Below are 19,512 nucleotides of genomic sequence, written 5' to 3'. Positions count from 1 at the left end.
AATCATATTACCAAATGACACATATCCAATAATGGAAACTGAACAAAAATAATAAGATGGGTAGGTATGATGGTTTGTCTGGCTAGCAATTGTTGAGTCCTTTTGGTGTAACAATTTTTGGTACTATGTATTTGGGTCATTTAAAATTTTTATTCTTAAAAGGAAAATAAAAAGATATTTTCTTCTACAATGTAAGAAGATGAAACTTTAGTAAACATATAAAAAAAAATGTAAAATAACAGCTGCAATTATGAGACTACAAATCATACAGCAATAGTAAATTGTTGTCTTTTTATCTGGCAAATGCTGTGCATGATAAAGGGTACACTCCACTGAATGAAGACAAATGACATGAAGAAAAAAGGTCCATATTAACTACATATTATGAAATAGATTCATTTATATACACTAATTAATATACTATCAACTGAAGAAGCTAATCCAACATCCATAGTGTAGTCTTTGAAAGTTCAGGACCTTATGAGTCAAAGTTTCAATTTATTAATCAGATCTTCTCAGAATTGTTGTTTTTGTTGTTTTTAATATGCACCAAACCAACTATTTTATTCCAAATATTTGAAGTTTTAACTTGCAAGTGCAACACAATTTTCAATACAGGTATATCACACAAATGTACTGACACAAAAAAAAACATGTAATTTACCATTTGTGAGCAACAGAATTAAAAAGATTATGGTGGCCATATTGGATATCACCATTTCATTTAGGACCAACTAGACATAATAAGAAGTACTTTAGTGAAACCAAATGCTGATATAACCAATCATTCACCTGCAAGTGTGATAAAAAAAATTCAAGATGGCCACTGTGATGGATATACAGAATGTCCACACAGCACTATTGGGATTTAGGAACACTCCCACCTGCATTCTGGTGAAAAAGCCATGCAGATGACATTATGATCTGGAAATGAGCCTTCAACAAGATAGTGAATGTCAGATTTGCATCATTTTAATTTAGAACAAAGAGGACAACACTGGAAGTCTTTTAGTGAGAACTCCATGTTGATATGATCATCCATGCTGGAATAGTAAGAATAACAAGGGGGCTTCAGATGGACAAATGGTCTAAAATGCTTGCCTTTACTGATCACTGCCATCTCACCTCTTTAAGTGTGGGTTCAAGTCTTAGGCTAGGCCAATGATGGTATTTGAGAAAGCTTGCCAGTAGCTTCCCATGGGTCAGTGGTTCTTACCAGGGTTTCTCAGTTTCTTCCTCCACCAGTTATACTGACTGCCAAGTATAGATCATCTGGCACTGAGATATGGCATTAAAAGCAAATCAACAACATACAATTTTCAAGATGGCTCCTGTGGCAGCCATATTAGTCTTCAGATGGGCACCATTTTCATTTATAATGAACTAGACATCATAAGTCTTAAAGTGAACACCTCATGTTTATATGACCATCCATTCATATTTTCAAGATGACCACTGTGGCTGGCTGCCATACTGGATGTCCAGATGGAACCATTTTCATTTAGGACCAACTAGGCATCATAAGTTTTTAAGTTTTCTAGTGAAAACTTCATGCTGATGTTAATTTCTGTTCATGATTAGTAGCAATCACAAGATTTCAAGATGGCTGCTGTGGCAGCTGTACTGGTTGTCAGTTTGGTACCATTTTCATTTAGGACCAACAATACAAAAAAGGCCTATCAGTGAAAAAGTCGCATCGATATAACTATCCATTCAGAAGAAGTGAGAACCTTTGATAAATGTGTGTGCAATATTTCATGGAAATCTTCCAAGCAGTATAACAATAGCAATAACAAACTTGTGCAAATGGACAGAATGCTGTCAGACAATTCATGAGATGTGGTAACAGATGGAGACCTGGGCAAATCACCAGACTGACAAGACAGATGATGGACTGATGAGGACTAGCACAATATCTCCTACAAAACATATGGGTATAAAACGTTGAAGTTGCCACCTATAGTACAGCAACAACTGAGAAAACCCTGTCAGGAAAGTGACACCAATGTCTTGACTTTGCTTTACAGATAATGTTGACACCTATTGTACACCAACAACTGAGACAACCTTGTCTGAAAAGTGACACAAATGTCCCCACTCTGCTTTTTTTAGGGAAGAGAATAATGATGATCATCAGGTGATTGCAATGGGAAAAGTTACCATTTTCCTATGGACTCCAATGATGAAGCCATTGAACAAATCTATGGATTTCTGTGAGGGAGTTGAAGAACCATTCATTTCTGGGCTGCCAATTCCATTTACACCAACAATACTGGGCTGTCTGGAATGTGTGGGCGTGGATGCATTGGAACTGCAGTTGGCATCATTACCATCAGAAGACAGAAGTTGTGGAGGACCACCATTTGCCAGCATGCTATTATTGCTAGGACTGGATGTTGTGGACTTTTCTGTAATGAATAAATATTGTTTGTTTTAACTTGGAAAGGTGGGTGCATTGACAGGTTGGTTGGCTTGCAGGTAGATTGCTGGATGAAAACTTGATAGAAATCATTCTACCTACCATAAGGTTGTATGGCATTAGAACTCAGGCTGGATGTTTAATATGCACTTCTCTTGAACAATTAGACCTTATGAATTTAAAACTGCTACGGTCAAGGTATGAAGGTGAAATGAGAGGTAGGTAGCTTGAAACCCAAAACCTCCTGCATCCAAGGCAGATGTTCTAACCACTTGGCCACCAGAGGTAGATCTATGTTTGTAAAACATGTAAACCCCCCATGCAGACACCCTTCCATTACACACACACACACACACACACACATGCACATAAACACACACTGATGTTGAACAAAATTTTAAAAAATTGATATAATGAAATGAAACTACATGAATATAAATATGCATGCCAAATTTCATTGTCTACTTCAAGTAAGTTTAGCTAGGTTATTGCAGGATTTTGTCTCCAAAAAATGTCCAAAAGGTTCAAATGTCACCAAGAAAATGGTACAAATTTGCTACAGTGACCAGAAATATAATCAGATAATCTAGATATTATTACAAAATAAGGCAACACAAATTTAATTTGTCTACCTAGTGTGATTTTTTTAGAAAAATGCTATAAGATTTTTGCTAAAAATTTAAAGTCAATTTACCTACTATTACAAATTTCATTCTTCTACCTCGAATGAATTTAGTTTTGTGATTGCAAGATTTTTCTCGAAGAAGTCGAGGTTGTTGTTGTTGTTGTTGTAGTGTTTAACGGCATTTTTCAGCACAAGATAGGCTATACATGGCGGCCAGTATAACTGGTGGAGGAACAACCCTGGAAAACTCCGGGAAGAACCACTGACCCACGAGAAGCTACTGGCAGGCTTTCTCACATACCCACGTTAGCCAAGTCTGAGATTCAAACCCATGCAGACAGAGGTGAGATGGCAATGATCCGGAATGGTGAGTACTTTAGACCACTCGGCCACTCAGGGCCCCAAGCTGAGGTTGTATAAGTTCACAAAACCATAATTACATTTTAAAAACTTATTACAATAGCCCAAAATCTACACTAGAAATAAACGTACCAAATGACATTTGCCTACATTCGTTGACTTTTGCTTAATTGTACTTGCAGTGTTTTTGTTAAACTAGAAACATGTCCAAATGACACAAGATCCTGCTCACTCCTTTGCTTGAAACAGTGGTGCAAGTAGAAAAAAACAATTCAGTTCAGCATTTTATAGAAGAGGTCTGTTTTCTCTTTATTTTAGTAATAGTGGCCATATCTGATAGCCAATTGGAATCAATTACATCAATCTGTATACCCCTCATGCCAGGATACTTTCTGTCAAATCTTGTCAAATCATTTTCAGTGGTTTTTGACAAGTCATTTAAATGTTTTTTTATTTTCAGTAACAGCAGAATATCTGATAGAAGATCGGCAGTTTGTACAAAATTTGAAAACCCTTCAAGGTATGATGCTTTCTGTCCATTTTGGTCTGATTCTATTAAGACTCATTAAAATGTCATTACAGCTTTGTTACTGTTTAGCAACTATAGTCATATCCGACAGAAAATCAACATCATATCAACTTAGAAGCCCTTCATGCCAAGACACTTTCTGTAAAATTTTGTCAAATTCTGCTGTTTTGCCAGTTTTGAGACAAAGTTATTTAAAGATTTCTAGTTTTATTAGTGGTGACAATATTTTATAACAGATTGACATTATCTTTTTAAGGTTTAAATCCCTTTCTACCAGTATGCTTTTGTCAAATTCTCTAATATTCTACTGAGAACTTTTTTAGTTGTCTAAACGTTTCTCTATTTTTAATAATGTGGATCGTGTTTAATGGGGGTATCAGCATTAGATCAAACGACTTCAAAGGAATTTATGTCTGGATGATCCCTGCAAAGTTTTGGTGAAATTAGTTTTCTGATCGTTTAAAAGTATTTGAAAATAGCAACTGCTGAAGGATGACACTTAACACACAACAGAGGAGAATGGATGCTACACCATAAGCCCATTGCAGTCAGGCAAGCTAAAAACTATGCAACTAGTTGTACACAAAAAAGAATTATCATACACAGTACTGTAAAATTTGTTACTAAGAGCATATATTGAAAAAAGCAAATAAGGAAAATAAGCACACACGGGCCTCCCAGTATGTCTTAAAGATTCTCTTGAAGAGACTGATGCTTGACTGTTTGAAAGAATTTGCAGAATTAAAGATAAGACAATTTCTTTGGTTTAACTACAGAGTATTGATATTCTTGTATTCTTCACACAAAAGTTAGAACATATATGTGTGTAAGAGAAAACATGATTAAAGAAAGTCAAATGTGAGTAAAGAAAGACAAAAATATCAACTTTACTCCTTCAAAGTCCACACTGATTATAACCATGTGAGTGTGTGACTGTTGGTGTATTTACTTTGCTATGATTCAGATTCTTTTCTTCTTGCAATCTTTACATTCCTTAATCAAATATCTTTAGGCAATATTCTACTATTTTTTTTACTGCTAATCAGAAAAATTAATTCTTTAAAAGTAATGGTAGTAAGGTACAATTTACGATCAATAAGTGTATATCATTTTAACATCATAAAAGGATCAGGACTCTTGAAATAATGCAAAATGTGCAATGACAGAAAGATATGCACATAAAAGGATCATGACTGGAAAAAAATGCATCAATGTGCAATGACAGAAAGATAAGCACATAAAAAGGTTCATGACTAGGAAAAAATGCATCAATGTGCAATGACAGAAAGATAAGCACATAAAAAGGTTCATGACTCTAGGAAAAAATGCATCAATGTGCAATGACAGAAAGATAAGCACATAAAAAGGTTCATGACTCTAAGAAAAAATGCATCAATGTGCAATGACAGAAAGATAAGCACATAAAAAGGTTCATGACTCTAGGAAAAAATGCATCAATGTGCAATGACAGAAAGATAAGCACATAAAAAGGTTCATGACTCTAGGAAAAAATGCATCAATGTGCAATGACAAAGCATATGTCGACCTCATGTCCATTATATTTGCAAAAGTTTCAGGAGAATTCATCAAAAGCTCTGATACTAGTTGCACAGGCAAGAATAATCCTAGCACAGTGCCTGAAACTGACCTAAATGTAAACTTTAACTGAGATGTGATGGACTGATGGATAGGGCATTAAAATGCATCAGATCATGATAACAAAACAATATGCAAATGTTGGCTTCATCGTCATGAGGTCTATCAAGTTTCAGGGAATTCATTTAAACACACAACAATATGGTATGTATACATTTCACACAAAAAAGAAGCACAGCTCTGGAAGCTGAATTTTAGGAGTAAAATATTATCTTTGATAATATACACCAAGTGGGACTACACCCACTAACTCATAAATCCTAACTTCAGAAACTTGTTTTAGCAACAAGAGTGCCTGAAGTTATCTACTTACTGAGGTGACAGTCCAACAAGAGTGGTCTCTCTTTTGAAAGAGGGACTGGGATGGTATGACATATAAAGAAAACATTATACAACATATTTCAGTATTAAAAAAATGGTTTCTTCATAAAAGATATTAGCTGATCATAGTCTATTAGGAGAAAGCAGGATGAGGGGGTTACACCTCTTTACCCCAGTGGTGGCAATGTCTCTGATCCCCTTATGAGCATAAAACAGTTCTAGTATTGCATGAGATATAGTTTAGGTTCAGCACATGGTTATGTATGACATGGCTTAGAAACAAATTTCTTTCCAGAAAAAAAAAATGGAAGTAGATTAAATGGATCATTGTAAAACTGCTGAGTGACCTTGGATGGGTGCTTGTTGTGCTGCTGATATACTTTTAGGCCATAAGGTCTCTGAGGAAGAAGTGAGATAATGTTGTATGTGACCTTCATCCCATGACTTGGATAATGTCAAATCAGAAACAGTTGGATTTGTATGAAATCTAGTGGTGTCTAGCCTGAGCAGAAATATCCTTTTCTTTGAATGGCAAGAACAAACAAGATCTCTCTCTCTTTTGCTGTCAAAGTGGTGAGCTTTGGCCAATTATGATGCCACTCTGGTTTAATTGCCTTTTACAAGACTTTGGGAATCAGAATTATTACAGGAAAAGCATATGATGCGCGACTGTTCCACTGAGAGTCTGAAGAAAAGGTTGGAAACTTCTGTTTCACTTTGTTGCAATAGGTCTGTGAATTCCAACCCAATAGGCACAGCTCAACTGAAGGGTGAAAGGATCATTTGTTAAATCAGCCGCAGCATCTGATAAGACATTTAGTCCACTTGGACATACAGCCTGCCTATGATAAGGTGAACTTGAATGTGTCTATTTCACTGAAGACACTACCCAAGAAAATTTGAAACCAGAAGTCTCAGGTCTGTGGATTTGTTCACCCTTGCCTTCTGATGTTAAAAAACAAAGCTGATTGTACTGACAGAATCCTGTGACGACCGAAAGGCATGTACCGTGACTTTTATGTCCAGGAGATTACTGTTTAATGAGCACTTCTGATTAGGCCAGACACCACTAATTTCCAGGAAAGAGGGTACCCCAGTCTTTCATGCTTGTATCTGAGCAGATACGATTTATGGCAGTTACTCCTACAGTAGGACAACTACCATAAGTCATGCAAGATCCTCCCAATTATTGAGATGAGGCCTCATACAGCCTGCAACTTGATCATCTGTCCTAGAGGGCAGAGATTGGCTGCCACTGGGATATAAGGATCTCATAAACAAGTGCCCCAAGCTGTGGGGATCAACTGTCATTCTGAAGAGACATGAGGGGTGTAGAAATTCTTGAACTGAAATTCTAAAGTACTGTGTGTGTGTGTTTGTGGGATTTGGATTTTTAACGTAGCTTTAACAATTTTTTAGTCATATCGCTAAGATGTCTGCAGTGTGGCAGTTTTTAGTGATGTCTAGCACTGGGGCATCACACTGCAGACATGTAGCATGATGTCCCACCCAGTCACATTATCCTGATACCAGGCCGACCAGTCCTAACAACAACCTCTTAATGCTGAGCTCCAAACAAGGCAGCTGTTAGTAAGTCTTTGGTATGACTCGGCCAGGGATCGAACCCACGACCTTACGCATCCGAGGCGGACACTCTAACCGCTAGGCCACTGGAGCAGTCTCTAAAGTATTACTCTGAGCAAAGGACAGACACCACAAAATAATTTCAAGACATGTTTCTGATAGATGCAGATTTGCGTGAAAGTTTTTTGTCCAAATGAATGAAATGCTCGGATGAGATGAAGTCAGAATTTTCCTTGTTGATATGGAATCCAAGGCAGAGCAAGTGAAACAAGCCTTGGGGCAAAATTTATTCATCTGGGTTTTTTTATAAAATATTAACCAGTTAGTTTGATTGCACAGATATGGAGGTGGTTTAGAAGTGTGACATGGCTCTGTCCACAATGAACATGAAACCCCTGGGACTGATATTCAGACTGAAAGGTAGTGCCCTGAACTGGTTGACTCTCAAGCTTTAACAATGTGGCTATGTAAGAAATCTGCCAACAGCCTATCATGTGTTGATAAAAATGGCATTTAACGCATAACAGCAACAACAAATGGATGGGATATGGCATCAAGCCCTCTAAGACACATGGACAAACTCTATCCCACATACATAGGAATGTCAGAAAATCAAGCAAAACACTCCTCAAAGATTATACTTATACAGGCTTACTTATGGACAATCCTCTCTGGATTTCATTGAGGCCTATTGTCTTCTGTATGAGTTTCTCTTCCTCCACAGTGATGGGCTCAATCTCTGAAGGAGGGGGTAACTCATATGCATACAGGACCCCTCCCATGAGTGTCCTGATCTTCTGGTTGTCCTGGGGCAATGTCTGAAATAAGAAGCAGTTGCTGTAATTCATGGTATTTAAGTGTCATTGAATATTTTAAGTTCAGAGAATTAATGATATTTGTGAAATTCAATTTTTCTGATTAGCTCTCGGTAAAGCACAGTTTCATTGCAATTTATAATTTTGCTATTCAAGGACATGAAGAGAATTTGAATGATTTTTGCTGTCTTACTAAGTATCATATATGCCTGCTAATAAGTCAGGTTAAACTGCAAGCAAAATGGACCCTGATCTGCCTTTGCAAAAAACACCAATTGATCAGGGTCTATATTCTTTCTTCTACTGATTACTCAACACATATTGCAAAGACACAGATCTGTCAAGGCATTATGTGACTGCAGATCTGGATCAATGCAGTTTGCAATTGGATTGGACTTGTAAGTATGTATGTATGGTAGTCAAAAAATGTATATGATTGTCATAATTCGTGATTTACATTATTGTCTCATACACTGCTGACTCACTGTAAGAAAAAAATGCACAGAAGAAACCAATAATGCCTTGATTTTCTAAAATATTCTGAAAGCAACAATGGTACCGAAATTACCTTATTACTACTGCATGTTTTTTTTTACTGACCATATATTCTGATATAGTGGTGTTCATTTCTGGCAACTGAGCTATTTTCACTTAAAAACTGCTAGAAATTTCATATCTACTGCACATTTCAATATGCACAATAAATAAACTGTTTCATCACTACAAAATGTCTACCACCAGTATCATTAGCTTAATATTTCATCTTATCAACTGGCTCCATGTACTAAAAAAAGAGCAACATACAATTCATTTTAATTTGGCACTAAATAAAAATCTGCCATTTTCAAACCTCCTTAAGTCTGTATTTTAAGCTGGCAGTTTAAAGAAAAACCTCTTCAACACTATTACTGCATATGCCTAAAACTGAAGAATAAAATGTCCACTTTCCAAGTTTACCTAAACAAAATAAAACTTTACTCACTTTGACTATTGGTCCCAAGACTTCCACAAGCAGAATCTGATTGGTTGGAATGTCTGTGAGTTCAAAGAGTTCCTTTTTCAAGGCTTTGTATTTTGCATCCATGTTCAGCCGCAACCCATATTTCACCGGGACTGACCCATTAAGTTTTATCACTGTTAAGATACAAACAAATTCCATTGTGAAAATTGCCTGAAACCTCTATCTACATAAGTGACAATGAATTATATGGGACACATTCAAGAATGCATAACAATAATTACTACATAAATGTACTTTAAATAATGAACATTTGTTGAACAGATCAGCAGATACATACCGTGTCCAAAATGTCCATTCACATTACAAATTATAGCCACTGTACTGTGTTAAAAAACAGCCATGAACCATTCCAATGAATATCTTTATCCTGCACCAGTCTAATTATTTGCTTTTACTTACTGATGAAATCCTAATGACTGGCTTCATTTAGGAGTTCTTAAGACCATCAAATCAAAAGACCACTAGGTATGACTGAGGAAAATACAATGTATATGAACATACATGTAAAACGTTGGCAATTTATGCAAAATGGACCAGCTAATTCTTAAAACTGAATCCCATAAAAAAATCCTTCATCTCCCTCAACAATTAATGCATGAAGTCAACAACAGTGTGAATGGCACATTATATGTCTGCCCCCTATTCAATAGTCCTTTATGTATGCACTAGTAGGTATGCTTGAATCTGGAAATTACTGACCAATTGGTCACAATGACTAGGACCTTTGGTCAAGGTTTGTGGTCTTGAACTAAGCTTACTGTGTAGAAACCATTATTTTCTTACCTGATCAAGACTGCTGACCCTTGGAACCCAGAATCTATACTTTTTTAACATTAAGTGCAAGCCATACACAACATTTGGTCAAGGAATTTATTCAAGAATAAAAGTCATTCTGTGGAAATATTTTTCACTGAACCACAAAGACCCTGACCTTTGACCTTGTCACCCAAAACATCAATAGGTGTCTTCTGCACAACAGTTGGTGGCTGTCCACATATTTTAGTCAATGTGCATGGTCTGGAACTAACTTAAGTTATTAATCAAAATGTATTCTTCTTTCAGTCACAGCGACCTTTACTTTTGACTTCCAAATCAAAACACCTCTTTCTTACCCAATGTCATTATCAAACTTCACACAAGGTACATGGTTGAAAACTGAAATTTTTGTGCAGAAACTATATTCTTCTTTCAATCATTTACCTTGACCTTTGACCTTTTTTGTCCCAGATTCAAAATGCTCTTTCCATTCCTCATGTGCAAGCCAACCCACAAAGTTCTGTTCAGGCTGCAATGAACAATGTTAAGCTCACAGTGACACTGACTTCTGACCTTTTGACCACAAAATGGTAAGGTTTCTTTATTAACCTAAGTGTAAGCATACCTGCCAACCTCCATAATTTGGTAGGGGAATATTTAAACTAAAAAAGTTGGCTATGTGGTCACGAAGTGAGTCAGTGCAAGTGCCTGAAGAAATATTGCACAACTGAGAGAAAGTTATCTAGTCATACAATTCTGTACAACAGGAAATTTCAATTTGAATAAAAGAAAATCATTTAATGTACTTCCAAACAAAACTAGCTGATAATCTCAGCATTTTCCATAAATCACCACATAAACACACAGACACACACACACACACACACGCAAATTGTTGCTGATCATTAATTAGACAATAATCTTTAACAAAGATGACTTCAAATACCTCTTGAAAGGCAACTAAGTGTAACAGCTATTGCTCTTCAAACATACATCCCTGATTCACTCAACTTCCAATGAAACGGACTGTTCCACATTGTGTACTATACCTATGCAAATTAGCCTTTTAACATGACCGTGCATGTGTGTTGGGAATAAAACAATTGTTTTCTTGTGACACTCTTTGACAGGGCAGGTGTGTGCAAACCATCCACAAAGTTTTGTAACTGTAGACAATGGACAACTCAAGTTATTGAGGAGACATAAAATTGGTAACAGACAGACAGACATGGAAAAGATTTGCTGCAAAAGTTATATATTGCTTTTGTATTATTATGTATCAGCACAACAGTTACTGTTTCATGGTGCTAGAGTTCTATCCATTAACAATGGTTTACTGATTGCAACTTCATGTTGTTTTTTGTACATTACATATTAACTGCTATAAAGACCCTAAAACATTTATGTATCCCAAAGATGTTTTGAAATGCATTTTTATTTTAGTCCTTATGTTTCAGTTAAAATCATTTACTAATTCATCCATTTCTTTAACATCTGCATTTAATGTTGAATCTAGATTGTTTTGTCACAACACTATTTACTATTTATGCATTTCTTTAACTTAGAATCACATCATCTATTATCTCATCATTTACCATTCATCAATTTAAGTGTTTGTATTTTAAATACAATCTCATTATGTATTGTTATCATCTAGTCATCGAAGCCAAAATGTGATACCCATCTCTCATTATGCTAATGCAGGTGAAACAAAAACATCTACTCAACACATTAATCAACGCAGTATAAATAACACAGTATAAGTGTATGTAAGAAAGAAAAATACTTGTTAGTTTGGTGTCATTTAAAACTACAATGAATATCCCACATTCCCTACTACAACGAATATACCACATTTCCTACTATAATGTATATTCCACATTTGCTACTGCCACGAATATCCCACATTTCCTACTGCCATGATATCCCACATTTTCTACTGCCATGAGTACCCCTCATTTCCTACTGCCATGATATCCCACATTTCCTACTGCCATGAATATCCCTCATTTCCTACTACAATGAATATCCTACATTTCATACTATAATATTCCACATTTCCTACTGTCATATGGGAACTCAAATCTGTGATTTCTCATAATCACTAAGAAGCAAACATGCTGTTTCGAAAAGGTACAAACAAAACTCATTTTATTCTTCATCTGTAGTAATCACATTCAGTAACAGAATGAATTAAGTGTTCAATGTTAGAAGCATAGAGAGATCATTAGTTGAAAAATCAGAAAGACTATGAATTATAATGCACACTCACTTTATTCAAACCTAAAATTCCTATAAATATATATATATATATATATATATATATATATATATATATATATATATATATATATATATATATATATATATATAGTATAAGCAGGTGGGCATGAACACAAGCTAGAAAAATAAATTAACAAATAAAAGTTTAAAAAGTTGCTTATATTTTGATTCTAATAGATTTGTACACTTTTAAGAAAATATTCACAAGTTAAAATAAATTTGTTTCACATTTGTGTGTGTGTGTATGTGTGTGTGATTTGGATTTTTAATGTAGATTTTTAAAAAATTCAATCATATCACTACGCTGTCTGCAGTGTGGCAGTTGATAGTGATGTCTAGCACTGGGGTATCATGCTGCAGATATGCAGCATCATGTCCCACACAGTTACATTATCCTGACACCAGATTGACCAGTCCCAACACTAACCTCTTACTTCTAAGCATCTAGTGAGGCAGCTGTTAGTACCATTTCTATACGTCTTTGGTATGCCTTGGTCAGGGTTTGATCCAACAACCTCCTGCATCCGAGGTGGTTGCCCTAACCACTAGGCCACCGGAGTAGTTTGTATGGATGAATGGATGGATGGATGGATGTTATGTATTCATGTTAGATAGCAATTCCCATAAACTCTTGTTCCCAATGTCAATTATTTCATATTCAAAACAATAAATATACATTTATGAAATTCACGGTACATCTTGTTTCAAGAATGCACAAATAACAGTATATTGTCATTTTTTTTTGTCCAACAGTTACACAGATACCTGAAAATTCAGAGAGAGAGGAAACAGACACTACCTGGAAGAACTTAACCTGTGTTATTTTGTTTCTTTCTTTGTTTTAAATCATTAAAGTTTAATCCATCCCAGATTGATAAACAATGAAGGTATGAACTGCTTTAATGCTATTTCCAACATTAAAAGTTAAATTTTATATAAATAAGCAACATGTCATCATCACAAAAAGCATATAGCAGTTATACAGTGTGACCCTGCCATAGCAGGCTCCGTTATAACACAAATTTGGATATAACAAGGTTGTGGTGTGGCTCCCAAAATTTAATATACATGTATTTTTCTCATACACAAAAAAAAAAAATCTTAAAGCTACAACAAAAATGTAAAAAGTTTATTGCCATTTTGGGGAAGAGACTGCTTATGAATAATACAAAATGATCTGAATCCTGAAATTTTATATGTATTTTTCTCTTACACTAAAAAGTTTTTACTTCTTAAAAGTACCAAAAAAAACGTAAAAAGTTTATTCTGCAATCGTGCAGGGCTTTTTACCAGTGTCACAAATTGCATTTTAGTTTCCTTATTGGTGGCAAAATATACCATGTGGCGATTTTTTCTTTCATTGGCAACACTGTTGGCAGTTTAAACTTGTATACACAACCAAGCAGCAGTGGTGTGGGAAGCCACAAACGTGATCTAAAATGCACTGAAATTTATCTTTTGTTATATAAGCAAATTCTTTGTCCATATTGACAAACCGTCTAAACAGTGCACTGTTATATCATAATCCACTTGTGTTGACATCTAGCAATAAGTACTGTATATTGTGAGATATCTGCTTTTTTTTTTTTACATTTCTAGTAGCAGAGATTAACCGGATGAGGCATTTTATAATCTATCTTTCGTCTGTAATTTCAGTCGCTCACTAGTAATTAATATATTTACATAGACTGACATTTGTATTTGGGTGGTAAGTAAAATTCCTCTTCCTTTCACTCAGAATTAAATCCTTCAGAACACTCACATTTTCTGTTGTAATCCCTGTTATCAGACCAGAACAAATGCATCTCTATCGACCTTTGACCCTATTAAAATTTCTGACGCATGAATGGTAGGCAGCATCATTCCGCTACCACAAATGGAGCCCCCCCACCAAAAAAAACAAGATCTTACTTGTTGCACTATTCAATAGGCAGAAAGGTACAGTATCAACAATCGATCAAACGACGGCCAAAAATGTACTCAGTAAAGTAGTTTGCTGAAATTTCAAGAAAACAGATTACCTCTGAAGCACCAATTGTTATGAAAACATACTAAGCAAAGGGAGAAAAAAATCAGTCTCAATCATGCAATACATTTGATGATGCTGCCACAATAAGAAACAGGCATTTTTTGGTTCTCCAAAGCTGTCCTTGAGCTGTGACTTCAATAAAGCATGCACCATACATCAAAGAAAGCCGACTACAATCTTCAATAAAAACAAAGAAACTTTCTTCAAAGGCAGTCAGTACCAAACATAAATAAAAGAAATGGAATCTGATGGATTGTTTCATTTTCCAACATGACTGAAACATGTTAGCTGTGCCGTGAATGTTTCCTTTTTGCAGGAAAAAGCTTATGCTTACAAAGGCTACCAATGGTGGCTAAAAATCAAACTAACTTTTACCGACTTGGGAAGTACTGAAAAGTAATAGTGCTTCATCATTCGTTACATGATTGTGCTATATTTTTTCCATTGAATTCAGACCTATTTGACCTGTGACAAAAGTACTGAATATTTTAAATGTGTATGTGTGCACATTTTCAATGGAATTACTTGTAGATTCAATATATGTGATGAGATTTGCAGGTGAGTACACAGTGTTGATACTCTAATCATGCTATACATTAGACGTGTACATATAAACAGTATAAACGTACATGTACCAATGCGTGGGTCTCTGAATAAAGTAAAATATTATATATGCCTTCTCTGTTTTCACTAAAGGTGTATTTTTCATTTAATATGCATTGATTTAAGATGGTAACTGTGCCAATCAAGCATATATTTTTGTGCCCGCATTACCTACCCACCCACCCACCCCAGGCAAATTTTTTGGCGTACATGCATCATTTTCTTTAACTAACTGACCTGGTTGCTTTTAACATGGTTTGGTCTGTAACATGATCTGGTTCTATGGCTCCCAACTACCTGTGTTACAGCGGGGTCACACTGCATATGCAAATGACTTATTTATTTGGGTCTTAACGTTTTGCTCTGCATCATTTTACACAGAGCTTATTGTAGGTTCTGCACTGTTCTATGTTGTTCATCATTTATTTAGTGTTATTTGACATTTTGTTTTCAGTTCATTTTCCAGTCATTCATTATTCTGTTGGTATTTCCAATCAGTAACAAATATTTCAGGATCTATAAACTGGTCTGATCCCATGATAAAAATTTATTCAATTTTATAAATTTTTCATTATCAAAAAGATGATAGTTTCAATTTCAGTTCAGAATTATTATATTACATCTGCATTTTCACATTAATATTTTTTCTTGTATGATAGATTTGAACAGTTAAAACATTCCAGCAATGCAAAGTCACTTTACCAATTATTTCCAGATGAATACAGCTATCCATTGGCAGAGGTAATGACAAGTAATTGAATGGGTCAAACCGGACACTGACATGACCACACTCTTTACAGCGGACCTGAGATTTCAGCTGACCATGGAAAAGATCAACAACAATAGACTTGTTCCGAAGGAGATGATTCTCCCAGGCCTGGTAAAAAGAAAAAAGTTTTTGCAACAAAAGCAAGAAATGAGCAAACGAGTGGCCTGTTGCTGTCAAAGTCAACATTTAACCTAAAATATCACTACACAAGAAAAGAAGATTGACTGCTATCATTGCTTTCAAGGTAAAATAAATAAATATACAAAATTCAAATTAATACTCTAAAATACCTGGATATATGTACACTCAATCTAGAAATATAGCTTAGTGAATAAATAAGTCACTGTGACCTACTTTTGTTAATGGTAAGTAGTATATGCCATGTTAAATGTAACCCTCAAGTTTAATGAATATACATGAAATAGTTTCTGTCAGAACAACAGCTAAATGCAAGCAAAATTAACTTCATGCTGATCCCTGTTGCCATAACAATCGTAAGAACAAAACTGTCTGACAAGTAGTACTTAAGTCTCACTAATGTTGTGCAATTTAAAAAAAGTCTATCAGAAAAAGCCATTGCCAAAATCTTAAATAATAAGAAACACATCCCAGATTGCCAAGTCAGCATTTCAAGAGTTCTGTAACAATACCGAACATGTTAAGTAAATCAAACAAGAAATGTGGTTATCAAAAGACAGTAAGCTTGTCTGTTTACTAATACTTAGAAATATCCTTAACAACTTAGACCGAATTATACATTGTGCTGGCAATTCTGGAGCTATGGCAGAATTTCTTGTACAACAAACACCCAATTATAAAATGCACAGACATATCTAGATCACTGTCAGATCAAGGTCTATGACAGAACTCCCTTGTACAACTAACGCCCAAATGTACAATGTACCAACAGATATGAGTCTATGGCAAATAAGGATTTAAGACAAGGTTCCCTTATACAACAATGAGCTGCATAATGTACCTGCAGATCAGGCTCTATGGCAGATTTTCCTTTACAAGAAAGACCCAACTGCATAATGTACCAGCAGGTCTGGGCTTATGTCACATCAGGATCACTGGTGGATCTCCACATTTGAAATTATAACATATCGCATAGCCTGATCTGCCATCCCATGATGCAAAAGCATATCTGGGTCTGTGCTGTTTGCAGCTGGGTGTGTCTCAGACATCAATGATGGTAAGCATTGTCTCTACAAACAGAATGGGGAACGTGCAAAGCAATTACTCTAACCTCGTATTCCTCCACAGATATCAAGTTTCAGAACAGTACAGCTAGGAGGTGGCACTAAAGCATGCCAAGAGGTAACATCGACCTAGTTTTACTACAACAGTCCAGTATATTGCAACACAAATACTAAGTTTATGGCAATAAGGTAAGAGAAAAAGACCTAAACACAGGAACTATTAAATGTAATCAATAAATTACAAAGCATGATCCTGACTGCTGTTCTTCAGGTTGGAATAAATGTTGCAAGCACCTGTCAAACTTGAGTAGTTTTAAGGCAAACAGCCTGAAAATTTTAGTGGCTATTTTAAAATATGGGTTGCCAATCCCTAATAGTTTGGTTGCCTTAAAATTGCGAACAAAAATCAAGTGAATTGGGAAATAATGGGATAAGTTCCCTAAAACTAAAGTTTTAGTTAAGGCAAATTTAAAGTAATTTTCAAATAAGCATGAGGTTAGTTGTAATAGTACATATTAAGATCATCTTGACGGCAAATAATGTTTCCATCTTGTTTGCATCTTTCTGGTCCATCCTTGGTGGATGGACTAGTGGAGGCTGACTGCATAGGTTATATTATTTCATGATACATAGACTCTCCAATGGCAAAATTTCAAAGACAAGGTTTGCCCGTTCAAAGATTATATGTTAGGTACCTCCTAAATTAGCTGTCAAATAGTGAAATAATTCTTAAAATACTTTCAGATGTGCCAGAGACTGATTTTGTGCAATACACAAAAAACAACCAAACGGACCCTACCTCCTGAGCAACAATTTCATCTGGTCTTCCATCACTGTCCTTCAACTCTATATAAGGCTTGTCATGAACTCTGAAGAAAACAACATCAATTAAATGCCATATATACTCGCCTGCAAGAAAAATCGAAATGCAAACTGTACAGACTCACATCTGACATTAAATCTATGAAGTGTGCTAGGAGCAATAAGTTGAACAAACAGCACTGACCTTGATCTGCTGGTTCCTCATGCAACTGCAAATGTGAGTTTACGTTGTTTGCATTTAACTCTACTTATAAGCTAGTTGGTATAGATTGTATCTGTCTTGGTGATATATGGATATCATGAATTATGATTAAGTGAACACAGATAAGGAGCTATGAAGATACATTCAATGAAAACAATGAATTAAGTGCATCAAAAAAATAACTATCTGTATGATATCAAAGCCATGTTGGTTCTTTACATCAAGACTCATAAACTGTATACACAGCACTGCTTCAATGTTTGATTCTAAGCTGATATATGTTCCAGTTTCTAGACAAAAGTACTTTTTATTATTCAAGTTAGAAGCAATTAAAAAAATTCTACTAATTTTAAAATTTTTAAGTAGGGTTTAAAGTTTTGCAGAAATATTTAAAAATCAACTACAATCACAAAATCTCTCTTTCTGCCAGCCTTAAGCAATGTATAGCATGGTATCCATATTACCAATTACCTTCTACCTGCCTTTATCATTTCTTAAAGTTACCCAAATATCTCATGACTGTAAAACTTACCTGTTGAGGTCTTCATGAAGACCATCCAGAAGGAAGCTCAACAGTTCCTGAGAGTCATGCTGCTGGAAACCATTAAACCTAGGAGCATACTTCCCTATTGTCCACTGAAATAGACCAAGCTTGAAAATAATACATTTCATACTGTAGCAATCTAATAATCTTAAAATTGAGACCTGAAGAAGTCTGAGATTAGAGTAATGACATGCAACCACAGTTGCAACATGAATAATAATTATTAGGACTCTGTACAGCATTTAATCTTTACACAGTTTAAGTGCTTTACAATTTTATTTATGACCAGATTACAAAAACTATGAAATTACAAACAAAAGAATGCTTAAATAGTTAGGGTAAGGAAACATTGTTAAGCCTTAAGTCTGTTCTTGTAGTTGAAATAAGTGAGATTTTAAAGCACCCTTGAATGAGATCAGAGAATCACTGTATCTAAGTTCAAGAGGCAATTCATTCTAGGTACCTGCATCCTGGCACACAAAACATTGTCCATAGGACTTGGTTTTGATAGTTGGAATAATGAAAATACTAGTGTCAAATGAGGAGCTTAAGTATCTAGTACCTCAGATAGGTGAAGTCAGATAGGTACACCACTCCCTTGATAACTCACACCCTGACTGCTTATAACACGGTGTCAGTCACGGATCACATTTTTTTTATACTATAAAGTACCAAAAGAATGTACCATATTTGTTGAAAATGAAGAAAATTGCTATAAAAATTGGTAACTGAAACCTTGATATATCGCTTGTTCTATCGTCAAAAACGGTTGATATGACCTGGAAATACGAATCAACGTTATAAAATTATCAACTTTTAATAAGAAGTACTGTATTTTGTTAAAATTTCTTTCCAAACAGCGTTCTTGGTACACCATAAATAACAGTATACAATGAAATTTCAATCAATGAAAATGTCACTAACGCCTACCTGAGGCAGCAATTTTATAAATAAATACCAAATAAATAAGTT

The 19,512-nt window shown here is 35.2% G+C and overlaps 1 protein-coding gene across 1 annotated transcript in view; it reads right to left on the bottom strand.

The window, feature by feature from the left end:
- LOC149776844 (ubiquitin carboxyl-terminal hydrolase 32-like) overlaps positions 1–19,512 on the bottom strand; it is a 173,404-nt gene that overhangs the window by 24,877 nt on the left and 129,015 nt on the right. The window contains exons 21-26 of the mRNA XM_089941578.1: positions 18,529–18,632; positions 17,772–17,841; positions 15,704–15,878; positions 9,292–9,443; positions 8,150–8,312; positions 2,161–2,408 (exon numbers count right to left, since the gene is read on the bottom strand). Coding sequence (XP_089797704.1) covers positions 2,161–2,408; positions 8,150–8,312; positions 9,292–9,443; positions 15,704–15,878; positions 17,772–17,841; positions 18,529–18,632 — 912 coding nt within the window. The remainder of the gene's footprint in view (positions 1–2,160; positions 2,409–8,149; positions 8,313–9,291; positions 9,444–15,703; positions 15,879–17,771; positions 17,842–18,528; positions 18,633–19,512) is intronic.

The sequence above is a fragment of the Sinohyriopsis cumingii genome, chromosome 18 (genome assembly GCF_028554795.1).
Source record: "Sinohyriopsis cumingii isolate HCF-2022 chromosome 18, ASM2855479v2, whole genome shotgun sequence".
NCBI lineage: Eukaryota > Metazoa > Mollusca > Bivalvia > Unionida > Unionidae > Sinohyriopsis > Sinohyriopsis cumingii.
Note: the sequence above shows the minus strand (reverse complement) of the source record. Positions and strands in the feature narration are given on the sequence as shown.